At 40.0% G+C, this 20,673-nt stretch overlaps 2 protein-coding genes across 13 annotated transcripts in view; both read left to right on the forward strand.

The window, feature by feature from the left end:
- LOC118385373 (transportin-1) overlaps positions 1–11,192 on the forward strand; it is a 64,962-nt gene extending 53,770 nt beyond the window's left edge. The window contains exons 22-25 of one of the 2 annotated variants that reach the window (XM_035772465.2): positions 147–246; positions 429–503; positions 1,122–1,261; positions 5,081–11,192. In XM_035772465.2, the coding sequence (XP_035628358.2) occupies positions 147–246; positions 429–503; positions 1,122–1,229 (283 nt within the window). In that variant the 3' untranslated portion in view covers positions 1,230–1,261; positions 5,081–11,192. Of the gene's footprint in view, positions 1–146; positions 247–428; positions 504–1,121; positions 1,262–5,080 lie in introns of those variants that run through there. The other variant, XR_004826012.2, reaches the window with a different exon arrangement.
- A 3,706-nt stretch (positions 11,193–14,898) lies between these two features.
- Positions 14,899–20,673, forward strand: part of LOC118385374 (F-BAR domain only protein 2) — a 99,323-nt gene continuing 93,548 nt past the window's right edge. For all 11 annotated transcript variants that reach the window (XM_052521300.1, XM_052521302.1, XM_052521303.1 and 8 more), the window contains exon 1: positions 14,899–15,073. In XM_052521300.1, the coding sequence (XP_052377260.1) occupies positions 15,041–15,073 (33 nt within the window). In that variant the 5' untranslated portion in view covers positions 14,899–15,040. The remainder of the gene's footprint in view (positions 15,074–20,673) is intronic.

Genomic DNA, 20,673 nt, shown 5'->3' on the forward strand with positions numbered 1-20,673 from the left:
TAATATGGCATACCTGTACAAGTAAGTTATTGAATGCAGTCAATGGTAACTTCAGAGTGCTATAAGGGTATTGAATTGTAATTCTATGCAGTACTTAAAGGCAGCCCTTCTGGCCTGGTGTAAAACGTGGCTGTTCCTGTTGGCAGGTGTACCTCTTTACGTAACATAAGAGACAATGAGGAGAAAGACTCTGCGTTCCGAGGCATCTGCACTATGATCAGTGTCAACCCAGGAGGAGTTGTGCAGGTGAGGCTGCCTAGGCAACGTTGCCCTCTTGAGGATAACGTATAAACTGCACTTTTCACGGCCCCATCAGTTGAGGACTAAGAAAAATAAAGGAACTGCATTACTGTTTCGATGGCCCCATTTCGTGAAGGATGTTAGTTGTAAAACTTGTCTCAAGCCAGACTTTTTCTAATTTCCTCCAGGATTTTATATTTTTTTGTGATGCAGTGGCCTCATGGGTAAATCCAAAGGATGATCTGCGAGACATGTTTGGCAAGGTAAGAACTGATCGTGACTTTGGCCTTTTTCATTTGGGTAAAATTCCGTCTTCCGTGACCCGGAAACTTGTAAGTGGTTGAGGAGAGTGTCAATTTCTTAGTAGGGTGATAGCCTTGATAGCCAGTCCTTTTATGGAAGAGTTGACATCTGCCACACCCCCTTTGAAGCAGTTGTTTTCTCGAAGGAGAAAGTATGCAAACGTTTAAAAATTATATCCTACTTATACTTGAATCTTTAACATTTCTTGCACAACTAGCAACATTAGTTTTATGACTTCACACATTCATTTTGGGATTCCACCCCTATAAATGTAATTTATGACGCGCGAGTGGAGTTATTTCATACAAGCGCATTTTCGTCCACGTTCCTTCACATCGCCAACTCCCCTCGATTACCTTTGACCTTTTTCAAAAGGAGGCGAGCGTGGAAGGAGGAGAGAGGATGCAGGAGTTAGACCTTTTCTCAATTGGAGTTGCTCATGTGCCATGGGTCAAGACTGAGTACCTTCGTGTGAGAAAGGAGAAGATGAGATTATCCTGATGCACAATGTGTGTGTGTGTATGCATGTGCGTGCATAGCTTTGTGCGTACATTGTAAATATGTGTTGATATTTTCAGATCCTCCATGGGTTCAAGAACCAGGTGGGCGAGGAGAACTGGGGGCGTTTCTCAGACCAGTTCCCTCTGCCTCTGAAGGAACGACTGGCAGCCTTCTACGGGGTGTAACGCTTTCCATAGGAACAGGCCTGGTCAAGGGGGTACGTCGCGCATTCATGTTTAAACATGGTTGAAAATCTAAGGCATTTTCGTGTCTCCTCAGTTTGTCATCCACCTTATTTGAGCAAAACGTTAAAGCTAGCAAAATTGTTGATATTAGAGGTCGACCGATTATGATTTTACCGCCTATACCGATTATTGGAGGACAAAAAAATCCGAAGCCGATTAATCGGTCGATTTAAAAAAAAATATATATATCTATCTTTTTTTGTAATAATGACAATTACAACAATACTGAATGAACACTTATTTTAACTTAATATAATACATCAATAAAATCAATTTAGCCTCAAATAAATAATGAGACATGTTCAATTTAGTTTAATTAATGCAAAAACAAAGTGTTGGAGAAGAAAGTAAAAGTGCAATATGTGCCATGTAAGAAAGCCAACGTTTAAGTTCCTTGCTCAGAACATGAAAACGCATGAAAGCTGGTGGTTCCTTTTAACATGAGTCTTCAATATTCCCAGGTAAGAAGTTTTAGGTTGTAGTTATTATAGGAATTATAGGACTATTTCACTCTATACCATTTGTATTTCATATACCTTTGACTATTGGATGTTCTTATAGGCACTTCAGTATCGCCAGTGTAACAGTATAGCTTCCGTCTCGCTCCTCATGGCTCGAACCTGGAACACAACGACAACAGCCACCCTCGAAGCAGCATTACCCATGCAGAGCAAGGGGAACAACTACACCAAGTCTCAGAGCGAGTGACGTTTGAAACGCTATTACTGCGCACCCCGCTAACTAGCTAGCCATTTTACATCACATCATTACACCAGCCTAATCTCGGGAGTTGATAGGCTTGAAGTCCAACTGCAGGCAGAGCTGCTGCCAAAACGCACAAAAGTGCTGTTTGAATGAATGCTTATGAGCCTGCTGGTGCCTACCATCGCTCAGTCAGACTGCCCTATCAAATCATAGACTTAATTATAACATAATAACACACAGGTCAATTATATGGTCGAATCCGGAAACCATCATCTCGAAAACAAGACGTTTATTCTTTCAGTGAAATACGGAACCGTTCCTTATTTTATCTAACGGGTGGCATCCATCAGTCTAAATATTGCTGTTACATTGCACAACCTTCAATGTTATATCATAATTACGTAAAATTCTGGCAAATTCGTTCGAATGAGCCAGGCGGCCGAAACTGTTGCATATACCCTGACTCTGCGTGCAATGAACGCAAGAGAAGTGACACAATTTCACCTGGTTAATATTGCCTGCTAACCTGGATTTATTTTAGCTAAATATGCAGATTTAAAAATATATACTTCTGTGTATTGATTTTAAGAAAGGCATTGGTGTTTATGGTTAGGTACACGTTGGCGCAACAACAGTCCTTTTTCGCGAATGCGCACTGCATCGATTATATGCAACGCAGGACACTCTAGATAAACTAGTAATATCATCAACCATGTGTAGTTATAACTAGTGATTATGATTAAGTTTAATGCTAGCTGTCAACTTACCTTGGCTTCTTACTGCATTCGTGTAACAGGCGGGCTCCTCGTGAGGCAGGTGTTTAGAGCATTGGACTAGTTAACCGTAAGGTTGCAAGATTGAATCCCTGAGCTGACAAGGTAAAAATCTGTTGTTCTGCCCCTGAACAAGGCAGTTAACCCACCGTTCCTAGGCCGTCATTTAAAATAAGAATGTGTTCTTAACTGACTTGCCTAGTTAAATAAAGATTAATTTTAATCGGCGTCCAAAATGACCGATTTCCGATTGTTATGAAAACTTGAAATCGGCCCTAATTAATTGTCCATTCCGATTTAAGCGGTCAACCTCTAGTTGATATACAGTGCCTTCAGAAAGTATTCACACCCCTTGACTTTTTCCACGTTATGTTGTGTTACAGCCGGAATATAAAATTGATTACATTTAGATTTTCTTTAGTCACTGGCCTAAACACAATACCTCATAATGTCAAAGTGGAATTATGTTTTTTTAAACATTTTTACAAATTAATTAAAAATTAAATGTCTTAAGTCAGTAAATTCATGTAAATAAATGTCTTAAATCAGCTTAAATATGTCCTAAACAAGTCACATAATAAGTTGCATTGGACTCACTCTGAAATAATAGTTTTTTTAATAGTGTTTAGTGATTTTTGAATGACTACCTCAACTCTGTACCCCACACATACAATTATCTGTAAGGTCCTTCAGGCGAGCAGTGACTTTCAAACACAAAGAACAGGGAAGCCTGTACAGAATAACAATACACAGATATAGACAGTTGAATTTGGAAGTTTACATACACTTAGATTGGAGTCATTTGTGTTCTTCAAACACGCCACAAATTTCTTATTACAAACTATAGTTTTGGCAAGTCGGTTAGGACATCTGCTTTGAGCATGACCCAAGTCATTTGTCCAACAGTTGTTTACAGACAGATTATTTCACTGTATCTCAATTCCAGTGGGTCAGAAGTTTACATACGCTAAGTTGACTGTGCCTTTAAACAGCTTGGGAAATTCCAGAAAATTATGTCATGGCTTTAGAAGCTTCTGATAGGCTAATTGACATTATTTGAGTCAATTGGTGGTGTACCTGTGGATGTATTTCAAGGCCTTTACTTCCCAATGGTGAAATACTCAGTTCCTCTTTGACACCATGGGAAAATTAAAACAAATCATCCAAAGACCTCAGAAAAGAAATTGTAGACCTCCACAAGTCTGGTTGATCCTTGGGAGCAATTTCCAAATGCCTGTAGTTACCACGTGTACTTTTGTTTGTACAGATGAACAAGTATAAACACCATGGGACCACGTAGCCGTCATACCGCTCAGGAAGGAGATGCGTCTCCTAGAGATGAATTGACTTTGGTGCGAAAAGTGCAAATCAATCCCAGAACAACAGCAAAAGACCTTGTGGAAATTCTGGAGGAAACGGGTACAAAAGTATCAATATCCACAGTAAAATGAGGCCTATATCGACATAACCTGAAAGGCCGCTCAGCAAGGAAGAAGCCACTGCTCCAAAACCGCCATAAATGTCCTCTGGTCTGATGAAACAAAAATAGAATGTTTGGCCATAATAACCATCGTTATGTTTGGAGGAAAAAAGGGGCAGGCTTGCAAGCCAAAGAACACAATCCCAACCGTGAAGCACGGGGGTGGCAGCACCATGTTGTGAGGGTACTTTGCTGCAGGAGGGACTGGTGCACTTCACAAAATAGATGGCATCATGAGGCAGGGAAATGATGTGAATATATTGAAGCAAAATAATAATTACCTGGGGCTGTTTCTCATGGTTCGTTCTAGACCCCGTAGATCCAGTGAAGGGAAATATGAACGCTACGGCATACAATGACATTCTAGATTATTCTGTGCTTCCAAATTTGTGGCAACAGTTTGGGGAAGGTCCTTTCCTGTTTCTGATTTGACAATGTCCTTGTGCACAAAGCGAGGTCCATACAGAAATGGTTTGTAGAGATTGGTGTGGAAGAACTTGATTGGTCTGCACAGTCCTGACCTCAACCCCTTCAAACACTTTTGGGATGAATTGGAACGATGACTGCAAGCCAGTCCTAATCGCCCAGCATCAATGCCTGACCTCTCTAATGCTCTTGTGGCTGAATGCAAGTCCCTGCAGCAATGTTCCAACATCTAGTGGAAAGCCTTCCCAGAAGAGTGGAGGCTGTTATAGCAGGAAAAGGGGGACCATTTCCATATTAATCCAATTCAATTTTGGAATGAAATGTTTGAAGAATCTGTATGTGTGGGGGATGGGATTAAAGCATATTTTTCGATTAATATTGGTCTCCCTCTGTCTCTCTCCTACCAGGTAATTCACTATGGGAGACGACGGATTGGAACCCCTTATACCCAGGGAACATGTTACCCTTTACTGGGGGTAGGGTCTGCCAGCTGGGGAGGGAAGGGGGTGCAGATCGTGAACCCTCCTCAACCTTCTGGATGGGCGGGGTGGGAGGGAGGTGTTAGCCAGCCGTGGCACTACCGCCCCCCCACGCAACAGGCGAGGGGGACATGGGGACTGGCGGGCCAAATTTATCAAGGGATGAAAAATGTATTTAATCATTTCAACATCACAATCAGTAATGAAAAGATGTCAGCTTAGCTTTTTGTTTCGTCTCTTTTTAAACATTTTCGTTCATCCTTGCTCTCCAGCGACGTTAAACAAAACAAAAAATATGGGGGAAACTTTTGTTTAGTTGTGGTAAAATCATGGTTTTATATTTACAGAGGGGGTAGTGCTGATTTTGAGGGTAAGTGGTCAGTGAAGAGCTTTTTAATCAATACGTATCGGCCGGAAAGTGTCACTCAGAGGTAGGGGGAGGGAGGGTCTTGGTGTAGAACTAGACTGGAGGATACCAACCATAAAATATATGTAGGGGTGGTTAAAAAAAATCAGGAAGTTGCATGGAAATGTTGTTAATGGTCTCAAAGACAACATAGTATCCTCAACAGCCAGGACAACAGCAGCGGAGGGTATTCCAGTAAAGTAAATGCTGATACTATCATTAATTTCAAAAATCGAACCAGCAAGTTTTTCTTTTTTCTTTGGGAAACTGCCTCTACATATCTTAGAATAAGAATAGCATGTATTTTCTTGTAGTCATCAAAGTAATTACATTGAGTTAATAAAAACATCTTGTCAGTGCATATTTCGAGTAATATCAGAGTTTAAATCTTTATAGGCAGGTCAGAAGTTGTTGACCAGTCGGTCAAACGCACATCACAGACAGAAGTGCATATGATTTTTATTTGTTGTGGTTGAAAAGTGACTTGTCTTAAAAACAGGAAATAACTAAGTAGCATGCTTGCGTCAAAGTTGGAAGTGAGGACAGTGGGTGTACAACGTTAGTGACGTCAGTGTGTGGCGGATAGTTGTGGTATTTCTTGTGTAGCCCTGTGATGAGGTTTCTTAAACAACCATGTAGTTTCTCGTTTTTCAGGTTTTTATCCCTCCACCACCCCTTTGTTTACCAGAGGCTTTCCTGTCAGTGTCTAGCATGAACCAGGTTTAGAAAACATACAAGTCTGGGAACTACCTTTTTTATATTCTCATCTAGTTGAATCCATCTAGCAGGGTTTTGGTTGTGATTCTAAAAAGAGACCGTGAACACTGCTTCATACATGTCGTAACTTTAAGGTCAACTTTCTCAGGCTGCCTCTGTTCTGTGCTGTGGAAGTGGCGTGTTCTCTGCATGCATGGACGTTTTACTAGCGGCCATAATATCAGACTCTTAGATGCTTACCTGACTCATATTGTTTAAAATCTCAATTTCAATCTTTCTCACCTTTCCCGAAAACAAAACTTTGAATCGTGGAGACGTATTTCTAACCTTGTCAGAGGAGGGAGGTAGGGAGCGGGGTAGAGAAAAGGCATACAGGGCTTTGGCTGAACGTGTTCCTCCTTTGTTCCTTGAGTATTACTACTGGGACTATGGCACTGTCTTGATAGCGTGTCTGTCTCTGACCTTGGTTGGTTGTCGATCCAAAACTCAACAGCAAGTAAATCGTTGTTTTAAATGATTTTTTTTTTTCCTTGTACTGTTTTTTTTTTTTCTGTTATTGTGGCTTTGCTTTTTGTTTTAAAAGCACGACCTTTGAGGATGATTGTAATGACCGTTTTGAATGCAGCGTACTCTAATGCTTGATCCCTTGCGTGTTGGTGGCCCTTTACTTCCCAAACCATTTAGTTGACGTAGGAGCATTCCCCCCCCCCCTTAACCTTTTACCCGTAGCCCACATCCAAATGTATTATCTTGTTAAATACTGTGACACTTGACCTACTTTTGGTTCCTTTTTGTTTTGGAGTGTTATTGTTTTTGACAGTCTTGAAGTCGTTGATTGCCTGATTTTATCCCATGGTTGTCAGAGATTGGGTAGGGGAGAAAGCATCTTTATGCCCAACCAACTAATCATATTAACTCTGTAGGTGAGTGTAATCATTTTTGTAGTATTTTGTCCCCCCCTCACAAAGAACATTGGAAGCACTTGTTCAAACAGACTACACATACACATACTTTTAGTAGACCCACACATTTACGTACTCATAAAGTATTCATTTACAGGAGACTTATAACACTAAACACCTCATGTATTACTTCACTGGGTATTCGATATGGTATAGTCACTTCTAAATATATATATTTTTAAACTTGTGGGTGTATTTGACCTGTTTTTAAATATAAGATTCTCAATATCAGAAATGCTCTAAAAGATAAATGGTGTCAACTAAGCCTGGATATGAAGTACTGCAGATATAGTCACAAACCCTTTCCAAAGCCAACAAACTAATGTTATTATTATTATACATTTTGTATTATTGTTATTTTTGTAACTGTATTGATGGGAGGTTTTACTCATTGGTAACATGTAGTTAATGGGACATTTTAACACTAGTAAAACAAACTAAATGATGGGGTATGTCAAGTTAGCCTGGATCCAAACTGGATTGTTCCTTTTCACTTCACCAGGCTAATAAGACATCATGGGATATATGGAGGCACTTGTTTCTGTAGTTGTTTTTGTGCCATGTCTGTTGTGTCCTGAAGTTGAAATTAATTTAGTTTTTGTCACATTCCAGGTGTTTGGCATGTAAAAAAAAATGGATGAGGCATGGCTTGATTGGTTTCGTCCTACCACTACTTGTCACACTGAATTAAACAAATTACAAACATAGAGGGCCGGTTTCCGAGATACAGGTTAAACCTAGTGGTGGACTAAAAAGCATGGTGAATGGAGAATATCCACTGAAGTATTTGTTTATTCCAGGACTTAGCTTTATCTGTGTCCCCCGCAGAACCGGTGTGCTGTGTGCTTTTTTACCGATATTGCCGCTGCTATGGTGTAGTTTCTTTACTTGAATATTTGTTTGTAGTAACCTCAGGAGGTTATGTTTACTGTTATTTTTCTTGTTGTTATTTTCCAAATGTATGCCTTTTTTCCATCTCCCTTTACCGATAAGAGATTAGTAAGCCTCTCCTGCTTTAACCCTTGAATACAGAGCATATACCTGTCCATGGGTGTTTAGTTCACTGTGTTTTGATATGTGTGCTAGCTCACCATTAAGACACTGAGACTTACACACACCCAGAGTCAGTGTCAAAGAATAATTGTTAGCTAGATATACACAGACATTCAAATTGACTTGCAACTTTGAGGAATATGAAATTAGGAAGAGAACTTGCACATAATTAATGCAACTGTGGCAAAGTGATTGTAAGACATTTTTAGGTGGTATTAAAATGTAATATGTACATGATGCCTTGATAACAACTGGATGATTTTGATGGTGATTTGTAATGATGGTGATTCATAATGTTTTCCAATAATGGAAGAAAGACCTTGGACATTAAGCGAAAAACAAATAGGCTCATGGCTTCTTACAGCTTTGTTTGCAAATTGAGGTCTTTCATTGAAGAAGCGAGGGGCAAAAATAGCTTTATTGAAAAATCTTATTCTCTTTTTATAGCATCAACCAACCGCAGTAGAATGTCTCATTTAAAGGACACCTCTAACAATAGCTTAATACCTTCATTTAGCCATGAGAAGAAAAAAACTTGACTAGAATTTCTCCCAAGTCTGCCTTCACCCGTTTTGCTGAATAATGTAAGAACCTAGTTATTTTATTTACAGTACCAGTCAAAAGTTGAAACACCTACTCGTTAAAGGATTTTTATTTATTTAGACTATTTTCATTCATTGTAGAATAATAGTGAAGACATCAAAACTATGAAATGGCACGTGGTCATGTAGTAACCAAAAAAGTATTAATCAAAACATTTCAAATTCTTTAAAGTAGGCACCCTTTTCCTTGATGACAGCTTGACACACTCTTGGCATTCTCCCAACCAGCTTCATGTGAGGTCGTCACCTGGAATGCTTTTCCAACAGTCTTGAAGGTGTTACCACATATGCTGAGCACTTGTTGGCTGCTTTTCCTTCACTCTGCCATCCAACGCATCCCAAACCATCTCAATTGGGTTGAGGTAGGGTGATTGTGGAGGCCAGGTCATCTGATGCAGCACTCCATCACTCTCCTTGGTCAAATAGCTCTTGACACAGTCTGGAGGTGTGTTGGGTCATTGTCCTGTTGAAAACAAATGATAGGCCCACTAAGCACAAACCAGATGGGATGGCGTATAGTTGCAGAATGCTGTGGTAGCCATGCTGGTTTAGTGTGCCTTGAATTCTAAATAAATCAGACAGTGTCTCCAGCAAAGCACCATAACTCCACCACCTCCATGCTTCACGATGGGAACCACACATGCAGAGATCATCAGTTCACGCGTCTCACGCGGCGGTTGGAATCAAAAATCTTATATTTGGACTCATTAAAAGGACATATTTCCACTGGTCTGATGTCCATCACTCGTGTTTCTTGGCCCAATCAAGTCTGTCCTCCTTATTGGTGTCCTTTAGTAGTGGTTTCTTTGCAGCAATTTGACCATGAAGGCCTGATTCATGCAGTCTCTGAACAGTTGATGTTGTCTATTAATTGAACTCTGAAGCATTTATTTGGGCTGCAATCTGTGGTGCAGTTAATTGCAGATTTGAGGCTGTTAACTCTAATGGACTTATCCTCTGCAGCAGCGGTAACTCTGGGTCTTCCTTTTCTATGGCGGTCTACAATGGAGCCAGTTTCATCAATGCGCTTGATTGTTTTTGCGACTGCACTTGAAGACTTGTAAGTTCTTTAAATTTTCTGTATTGACTGACCATGTCTTAAAGTAATGATGGACCATTGTTTCTTTTTGCTTATTTGAGATGTTCTTGCCATAAGATGGACTTGGTCTCTTACCAAATAGGGCTATCTTCTGTACACCACCCCTACCTTGTCACAACACAACTGATTTGGCTCAAACGCATTAAGAAGGAAACAAATTCCACAAATCAACTTAACAAGGCACACCTGTTAATTGAAATGCATTCCAGGTGACTACCTCATGAAGCTGATTGAGAGAATGCCAAGAGTGTGCAAATCTGTCATCAAGTCAAAGGGTGACTACTTTGAAGAATCTTGAATTTAAAATATTTATTTAACACTTTTTTTTCTCTGTAACTACATGATTCCATATGTGTTATTTCACAGTTTAAGTCTTCACTATTATTCTACAATGTAAAATGTAAAAATGAAGACAAACCCTTGAATGAGTAGGTGTGTCCAAACTTTTGACTGGTTTCTGTAAATGCTGATGAAATTTTAAAGGCCCAGTGCAGTCAAACTTTATTTAACTGTTTTATATACACTACGAGACTGGAATAATACTGTGAAAATTATAATGCGCTTTTAGTGCGAGAGGTTTTTGAAAAGGCCACCTGAAATTTCAGCCTGTTTTGGTGGGATGGAGTTTTGACCTTCCATGGTGACATCACCATGAGGTAAATTAGCTAATAGACCAATAAGAAAGAGGGTTATAAACCTTTCTGCCAATAACAGCTAATTTTCAGTTTTCCCCTACCCACTCCCAAACAGTGCAAGCAACATTTTTGCTTGAGAAATCGATCTTTGCTAAGAAGCTATTTTTGTTTATTTTGGACCATTTTAATTGAAAGCGTTGGGCCAGTAACTGAAAGGTCACTGTTTTGAATCCCGAGCCGACTAGGTGAAAGATGTCTGTGCCCTTGAGCATGGCATTTAACCCTAATTGCTCCTGTAAGTCACTCCGGATAAGCGCGTCCACTAAATGACTAAAATGTACTTAATTGTTTCCCAGAAATGATTTGATAGTGAGATAAAAACAGCTGCATTGGACCTTTTTTTTTTAAAGGTAAAATAATTTTCGGGGCCACCAAATATTTTGGATCATGCAAAGAATCTATATTGTACTGTAGTAATTTTGTAATGACATTTGTATGATGTGATGGATGTTAACGGTAATCACTGCTTGGATCTGTACATAGTTGAGAATAAATTGTTTACATAAGTCTGGGACTGCTCTTTTCTGTTACTTTAGTGTTAGTTTTTAAATGCACTTTAAATGCACTTTAATTTCATCTAATGGTTTTGAACCTGGTCAACATCAGGTCGGATAGACCAGATATCGATTACCCCCTTTGACCCCATACTTTCATCCACCATAGACAATTAGAGGCGAGGTGATTGTGTCGATGACGGCAGTGTAATGTCCCTATGGAGGAGCCCGTTGCAGCCTAGTGTATAAGTGTGTTAATGGGAACTACATAGCTACGGCAAGACCTACCACTCTTACATAGCATCACCGGTCTTAAGACTTTCTCTTAGAGCAGTGTTTCTCTATCTCCCATTCATGCGATAATGGCTGACCAATAGTTAGTAGTTGACAGGCACCAAGAGGTCCACCAAAGAGAATAGCCCACATGACACAAACAGATTGTACTAACTGCCCTGAAGGAGGTGATATGAGATACCCAGTGGTTCTAATGTTATAAAACATTTTTGCATAGCCTGGTATCCTTGCCCACAGGCTAATAGTCATCACAGCAATATAGAACATTAAAATACATTGAAAATAAATATAAATGCAACAAGTAAAGGGTTTGTCCACTGTTTCATGAGCTGAAATAAAATATCCCAGAAATGTTCAATATGCACAAAAAGCAAATTTCTCTCAAATGTGCAGAAATGTTTTTATATCCCTGTTAGTGAGCATTTCTCCTTTGCCAAGATAATCCATCCACCTGACCGGTGTGGCATATCAAGAAGCTGATTAAACAGCATGGTCCGTACACAGGTGCACCTTGTGCTGGTGACCAATAAAAAGCCAGTCTAAATGTGCAGTTTTGTCACACAACACAATGCCACAAGTGTCTGAAGTTTTGAGGGTCAGTGCAATTGGCATGCTGGCTGCAGGAATGCCCACCAGAGCTGTTGCCAGAGAATTGAATGTTAATTTCTCTACCATAAGACGCCTCCAACGTAATTTTAGAGAATTTGGCAGTACGTCCAACCGGCCTCACAACCGCAGACCATGTGTTTGGCATTGTGTGGGTGAGTCGTTTGCTGATGTCAGTGTTGTGAACAGAGTGGTCCATGTTTCGTTGTCCGTGCTCTACGGACAACGAACACAATTGGATTTTTATCAATGGCAATTTTGAATGAACAGAGATACCTTTACAAGATCCTGAGGCCCATTGTCGTGCCATTCATCTGCCACCATCACCTCATGTTTCAGCATGATAATGGCCATCTCGCAAGGATCTGTATACATTTCCTGGAAGCTGAAAATGTCCAAGTTCTTCCATGGCCTGCATACTCACCAGACATGTCACCTATTGAGCATGTTTGGGATGTTCCAGTTCCCGCCAGTATCCAGCAACTTCACACAGCCATTGAAGAGGAGTGGGACAACATTCCACAGGCCACAATCAACAGCCTGGTCAACTCTATGCGAAGGAGATGTGCAATGAGACAAATGGTAGTCACTGACTGTTTTTCTGATTCACACTCCTATTTAAAAAAAAATCTGTGACCAACAGATGCATATTTGTATTCCCAGTCATGTGAAATTCATAGATTAGGACCTAATGAATTTGTTTCAATTGACTGATTTCCTTATATGAGTTGTAACCCAGTAAAATCATTGAAATTGTTCCATGTTGCGTTTATATTTTTGTTATCCCATGAAACTTCAGAGATTTGACATTAGACTTGGAATTAAACAAGGATGCCAAATTTCTCCTTATGTATTGGTCACAAGTTATGGCACTTCATATAAATGAGGATAGTTTTAGGGCTAATCAGATACAAGACAAAGAGATAAAATGTTCACAATTGGCTGACGATACCACCATTTTTTAAAATCATAATGAAGTCATGAAAGCTATTAAGTGTATTAATGCCTTCTCACATGTATCTGGTTTATCTCTGAATATTAGGAAATGTGAATTATTTGCGTTGAAAAGATGTGACTTAAACCCAGTATGTAATATCCCTGTAAAAGATGTGATCACATATCTTGGTATTAAAGTTAGCAAAGATCAGAAAGAAAGGGCCAACTTAAATTTCTCTTCTATTGTAGAGAAAATTGGAAAGGGATTTAACTCCTGGTTATTAAGAGATCTTTATCTGGACATGTGCTTTTATCAAAATCTGAAGGTCTGTCCGGATTAGTTTATATCTCCCTTGCCTTAGATGTTCCTGTCAGTAACTAAAATGGTTGATACTAAATGATTTAACTGCATATAGAAGAATAAACCTCATTATTTAAGAAAAGCGGTAATATGTAGCACCCAAAGTGTGGGAGGGTTGAATCCTCTGAATTTTAAAACCTCTAATATAATCTTTAAAATCAAATGGATACAAAACTATTTAAGAAATAAGGATTGCATTTGGAATATAATCCCTCATTTAATATTCCAACAGATTGGTGGTCGAGAATTCTTACTCAAATGCAACGTTGATATGGGTAAAATCCCTATTAAGCTTGCTAGCTTTCATAAAAAAGTACTTCTAACTTGGAACCTCATGTACAAACACAATTTCCCCCCACATAGGTATACATTCTGGAATAATAAAGACATAAAATACAAAAACAAGTCTTTATTTTCCTAGAACTGGTTGGACAACAACATTATTTGGGTTAAACAATTATTGAATAATGATGGCCAACTATATGATTATCAAGAATTCTAGGAGAACACACAATGTTACATTCACTCCTGAGGAGTATCACATTGTTGTTAGAGCTGCCCCTAAAGGTGCTTTTCTTCTTTTAGGAGAATATAACAATACTCCAAGTGCAACTGTTGAGGATTTTGTAGCCTCAATACAATTAGAAGGACTTGACATTTTAAACTGTAAATGTAATAACATGTATATAAGGAACTATGTTAATATGTTATTATTCCCTCTGCTAAAATGTACTGGAATTCAGCCAGTACAAGTGAATTGGAACAAAGTTTTGTTGTCTGGTAAGTATTGTGTATCTAATAAGGTGAAAGAAGTATCATACAAACTCATTCATAGAATCTACCCTGTAAAGACCTTTTGTTATACACAGATTTAAAATAGCTATTGACAACAAATGTGTATTTTGTGGTTGTGACCCAGAAACTCTTGACCATTTATTTTGGGACTGTTCTTATTTATGTCATAAGATTTTGGAGTGAGTTAGAATATTTTATTTTATAAGAAACGACTATTAATGTTAATCTGAGAGACTCTGTTTTATTTTGAGCCAAATGATATGGAACCTGATTTAACTTTCCTTGTTAATTTGTTTATCTTTCATGGAAGATTCTTTATCCATAGAATGAAGTGGGCAGAGAACAAACCCCTCTTCATATGATTTAAGATAGAATTTAAATAATATTTGAATTTAAATAATATTTGAATTCTATCAGTAAATGTAAAAACAAAAAAGCAATATGCACCATAAAAAACAATGTAACAAAATGAATATTCATATGTAATACCACTGTTAGGTTTATGTACTTTTGCTTGTATATTTCTGAGGGGGGTGTTGTATTTGTTGTGTTCATAATAATAATAAAAAACAAAGTGTTCAGTATAATTCTAGAACCCATTCTAGAATATCAGTGCAGAACAGAAACTGCTGTTTTTCTTCCCACCATGGGTGGCGCTGTTTCTTCGTCTGAATTTTTGGAGGAGAAAGATTGAATTCAGTTGCCTTTCGCTTCCTAAAGGAGGTGGAGTCAGGTGGGGAGGGAGAAGAAAGGAGCGTAGGGAAAAGGAGCAAAAGGCAAACAACGGAAACGGAGAACGGCGGAGCAATTGCCTGAATTTAAATTAAACAAGAATATAGTTGCTGAGAGAAAAGAAGAAGAAACCAAGATGATAACGCCCTACTTCCTAGAGAATTTCTGGGTAGGTTCAGCTTTTTTTTGGCCGGGTTAGTAGGCTAAATTGTTTAGCTCAAGTTCCACAGTCCAGCAAGTGGATGTGACAAAGACATTAACAAATATATTATTCGCTTCAACCAGATTTATGCGTGATCTTTCCAGTGAAATTGAAGGATCTGGGTCAACACAATGTCACCCCCGCTACTTTTCTCGGCGAATATTATTTTGTCACCCCGGGGATTGGGCCTCTGAATGATATCTAACATGACCGCTGAATTGAATCCACCTCTTGTGCAGTCAATTGGCTGTTAAGGAGTGTCTTGGAATGTTTATGGTCTTTCCCGTGGAAATGATTGGACCTTTGTCATTGTCATTCACAATCCCTACTCGTCAGTTTCTTCCATACTGATGTTTCAGTCAGTCCAGATGTTTTAATAAGTTTGATGCAGGCTTATGCTAACTAAGGTGCTACGGTGTTGCAACGTTTGTCTGAGTAAGAATGGTTACAATGTTGCAGTTTCCGTTACTGTACTACGTTGAAACATACTGAATTCCCACCGAGTGATCGGTTCTGTTTTGACGTGGCCACATTGTCGCTGAAGCTAGTTCAATTTAATCGATTATGTCGTATGAAGGCCTTTCCCATAAGGTCCACAATGTTTATTTAGCATCAAATCAAATTGTATTTGTCACATGCGCCGAATACCACAGGGGTGGACCTTAAAGTGAAATGCTTACTTACAAGACCTTAACCAACAATGCAGTTTTAAGAAAAATAAGCGATAAGTTAAAAAATATATAAGTTACAAATAATTAAAGAGCAGCAGTAAAATAACAATAGTGAGGCTATATACAGGGGGTACCGGTTCAGAGTCAATATGCGGGGGCACCGGTTAGTCCAGGTAATATGTAGGTATTAGGTAGAGTTATTAAAGTGACTATGCATAGATAATAAACCGAGAGTAGCAGCAATGTAAAATAGGGGTTGTTGATTAGCTGTTCAGGATTCTTATGGCTTGGGTGGAGAAGCTGTTAAGTCTTTTTGACCTATACTTGGCGCTCCGGTACTGTGCTGTAACAGAGAGAACAGTCTATGACTAGGGTGGCTGAAGTCTTTGACAATTGTTAGGGCCTTCATCTGACACCGCTTGGTATAGAGGTCCTGGATGGCAGGAAGCTTGGCCCCAGGATGTACTGTGCCGTTCGTACTACCCTCTGTAGTACCTTGCGGTCGGAGGCCGAGCTGTTGCCATGCCAGGCAGTGATGCGACCAGTCAGGTTGGTGCAGCTGTAGAACTTTTTAAGGATCTGAGGACTCATGCAAAAACCTGCTCCACTACAGCCCCATCGATGAGAATGGGGACGTGCTTGGTCCTCCTTTTCCTGTAGTCCACAATCATCTCCTTTGTCTTGATCACATTGAGGGAGAGGTTGTTGTCCTGGCACCACACAGCCAGGTCTCTGAACTCCCTATACGCTGTATCATCGTTGTCGGTGATCAGGCCTACCACTGTTGTGTCATCAGCGAGGGGGGGGGGGTGATCTGGGGTGATCTGCTTGAAACATATTGGTATTACAGACACTGTCAGGGACAGGTTGAAAATGTCAGTGAAGACACCTGCCCGTTGGTCAGCGCATGCTCATATTACACTTCCTGGTAATTCATCTGGCCCTGTGGCCTTGTGAATGTTGACCTGTTTAAAGGTATTACTCACATCGGCTATCGAGAGTGCCATCACACAGTTGTCCAGAACAGCTGATGCTCTCATGCATGTTTCAGTGTTACTTGCTGCGAAGCGAGCATAGAAGTAATTTAGCTTGTCTGGTAGGCTTGTGTCCTTGGGCAGCTTGTGGCTGTACTTCCCTTTGTAGTGTGTAATAGTTTGCAAGCTCTGTCACATCCACCAAGCATCAGATCCGGTGTAGTAGAATTCATTCTTAGTCCTGTATTGACACGTTGCCTGTTTGATGGTTTGTCGGAGGGCATAGCGGGATTTCTTATCAGCTTCCGGGTTAGAGTCCCGCACCTTGAAAGCGGCAGCTCTACCCTTTAGCGCCGTGCGGATTTTGCCTGTAATCAATGGCTTCTGGTTGGGGTATGTACGTACGGTCACTGTGGGGCCAACGTCATCGATACACTTGTTGATGTGGTGTACTCAGTGCCATCGGAAGAATCCTGGAACATATTTCAGTCTGTGGGTAGCAAAACAGTCGTGTAGCTTAGCATCTGCTTCTTCTGACCACTTTTTTTATTGACAAAGTCACTGGTGCTTCCTGCTTTAGTTTTAGTTTTTTTAGTAGTCGTTCAATCTTCTCTGTGTAACATTTGGGATAGTGGGACAATTTGGAGTACAACAGATTTCTCATCCCTTGATTGAGGTACGTTTTCCGAGCCATATCTCGCACCTGCTCCGCAGCGTCTTAATTTAAGCAAACGGCCTGTTTTACCATGTCGTGCAGATGAAAGCAAGCGTAAGGTTTTGGATCTGCTGGCTATCGCAGCCACCTGCTACTTTGACAGCCTAGGCTTTATGGCAATGGACTTTGATATTGTCTCCCCCTCCCCCTTGCCTACTGTACATCACACACATATACAGTAACCATACCATAACATGACATCAGCATTTCCCTGTTGAAGGGCACAGACGGACAGTGACTGTGCACGTGGTGTGTAATCGCTGGTGTTTGGGGCCTCATTCCACAGATGTTTGTTGAGATCACAAGGAAGTAGCGGTCAGGGTGCGTCCCCTCCGTTCTGTTTCATAACAATCACAACAGTGAGCTGGACTAACCAGACCCAGAAATGAGGTCCTGCTGAGATGGAGCAGTACAATGGAGAGGAAAGAGGCCAGAAGTCTGGGATACAACACTGGTTAGCCTAGTCTGTGATACAGTAGGTTGATATCGGCTGTGACTGGTTGAACGCTATCAATAAGGCTTCATTGACAGTAGAACTCATCTTGACGAAGATAATGTAACACACACACACCATACTTTTTTAAGACCTATGATATATATTTTTATCTACCAGAGCAATGGGTATATGATACAAGGAAATTGGCTTCGGAGTGAAGAGCACAAAGTGTATTTTTACTCTGCTATATAATAGTACAAGGAGAGGAAGGAGGAGGATGACTGTGTGCCTACACTAATAGTAGCTACACAACTGATTGTTCACTTTCAGTGGTGGAAAAAGTACTCAATTGTCATGTAAAAGTAAAGATCCTTTAATAGCAAATGACTCAAGTAAACGTGAAAGTCACCCAGTAAAATACTACCTGAGGAAAAGTCTAAAAGTATTTGGTTTAAAAATACTTAAGTATCAAAAGTAAATGGAATTGCTAAAATGTACTTAAGTATAAGAAGTACAAGCATAAATAATTTCAAATTCCTTATATTAAGCAAACCAGACTGCACAATTTTCTTTTGTTATTGACGGATAGCCAGGGGCACACCCCAACACTCAGGCATAATTTACAGATGAAGCATTTGTGTTTCGTGAGTCCGCCAGATCAGATGCAGTAGGGAAGACCAGGGGTGTTCTCTTGATAAGTGTGTGAATTGGACCATTTTCCTGTCAAAATGTAACAAGTACATTTGTGAAAATGTATGGAGAAAAAAGTACATTATTTTATTTTGGAATGTTGTGTGGTAAAAGTTGCCAAATATATAAATGGTAGAGTACAAATATATAAATGGTAGAGTACAGATACCCCAAAAAATGACTTACTGTAAGTAGTACTTTAAAGTATTTTTTACTTAAGTAATCTATACAATTGATCGCTTTCAAGTCACTCGACAATTGGACTAATCTTGATGTGGCACAGCGGTCTAACATGCTGACCAGACTCGTCGCGTGCTCGAGCGTTGCAAAATAAATGTACACATACATGTTATTCAATCATTGCACCCACACTGCTCGCGAGCGTCGGCGTGGCCAGGCGCTAAAATAGAAATCGTCTCTATTTGTGACGCTCAACACGCTGCAAGTCCGGACCCTCCCATCTCCTCATAGGTTTTTAGAAGCATATACCCACGTGGGTGATTGTAGCATATACCCCCGGTAGGTTGTAGTAATGCTGTAAAGTTGGTTGCCAACCGGCATATTAAGTCCAAAATAAGATAAAGAAGCCTGAGGAAGGAGGAGAGATGAGAAAAAAACGGCAAACTGAATTCCTATCTGTGGATTAATGCTTTTCGACCTGTCCGCACACGCTCGTCTGGTTTGGTCAGCATGTTAGGCACTATCTCCGTGCTAGAGGCGTCACTACAGACCCTGGTTAGATTCCAGGCTGTATCACAACCGGCTGTGATTGTGAGTCCCACAGTGTGGCGCATAATTGACCGAGCGTCGTCCGGGTTAGGGTTTGGCCTGGGTAGCCCTTCATTGTAAATAAGAATTTGTTCTTAACTGACTTGCAAAGTTAAATAAAGGCTAAATAAAAGAGAAAAAATATATAGGCCTTGGCTAAATACCACCACTGATTTCTTGAATAATTTTTAAAATATATGTTTTGATGTACTTCAACTTACTAGACTAGAGAAACCGGTATATGATGGTAGGAAATCAGGTTTAGAGAGAAATAATGAAGACCACAAGGTGTATTTTTACTCTGCCCATTTCTCTAGAGAGAAATCAAATAATTTACAAGAGAAATCAAGTCATGAACTATGTGGGATGCTGGGCACACACACACTCTCTCTTACACACACAGATATTTTCACCGACTCTTGCACATCATCCATCCATGCACATGCCCTGAATTTCAAAATGTTGACATGGCAGCATCTCTTCCCTCAAACAAGTGTTTTAGGAATGCAGGAAACACAGTGTAGTGTCTACTGTGTCACTGCTATGCTTCCCATTCAATGGATTTGCTCCCCATTTTAAATGAACCTGCTCCCTCTTTCCATTCTGATTTAAATATTTTCTACCCAACAGTCAATAGTATAGTACAGTATAGCATTGTTTGCGGTCTACTGTGTTTTTTATGTTGCGTTTGTTTGCATGCATAATGCATTGTGTTCATGTACAGTAGGCTCCAGGAGCGTATTCAATAATGTTCAGATAGACATGTATTGTGCAGAACAGACATGGCTCTCTTATCTTGTGGAATAGCTTTGTGTCGCCTCTAAACATTAGATTTCGGTCTGCTATTTCAATGTCTCAACCTACTGAATGTGACTGTACCCCAGGCCAGGCATATAGCCTACTGCCCTCCAAGTGAACTGTCTGTCAGTGGATCAGCAGGTTGGGTTGTGTGGAGGCAGGGCTTGTGTCTGTCCCCCTCAGCGTTTCATGAGACAATAAGATGGCACCGCGATAAGCAAACAGTGTTAATAGAGCAAGCAGCCCTGGGACATATTTCTCGTGTGTGTGTGTGTGTGTGTGTGTGTGTATTAGTGGGAAAGGAGCTAGTGGGAAGTTATTAGACCACACACCAGGAAGGAGAAAGCTGTCCTAGGGGGACACAAACATCCACATAATTCGTACACACTGAAACACGACGAGAATGTTCTAAAAAATGACTGTTGACATATTTTTTTGACTTTGATTAGCCTCAAATGTAGTTTCAAATCACTCCATCCTTCCAATACGTGATGAAACATGGTGAGATGAGACAC

The sequence above is a fragment of the Oncorhynchus keta genome, chromosome 6, assembly GCF_023373465.1.
Source record: "Oncorhynchus keta strain PuntledgeMale-10-30-2019 chromosome 6, Oket_V2, whole genome shotgun sequence".
Classification (NCBI taxonomy): domain Eukaryota; kingdom Metazoa; phylum Chordata; class Actinopteri; order Salmoniformes; family Salmonidae; genus Oncorhynchus; species Oncorhynchus keta.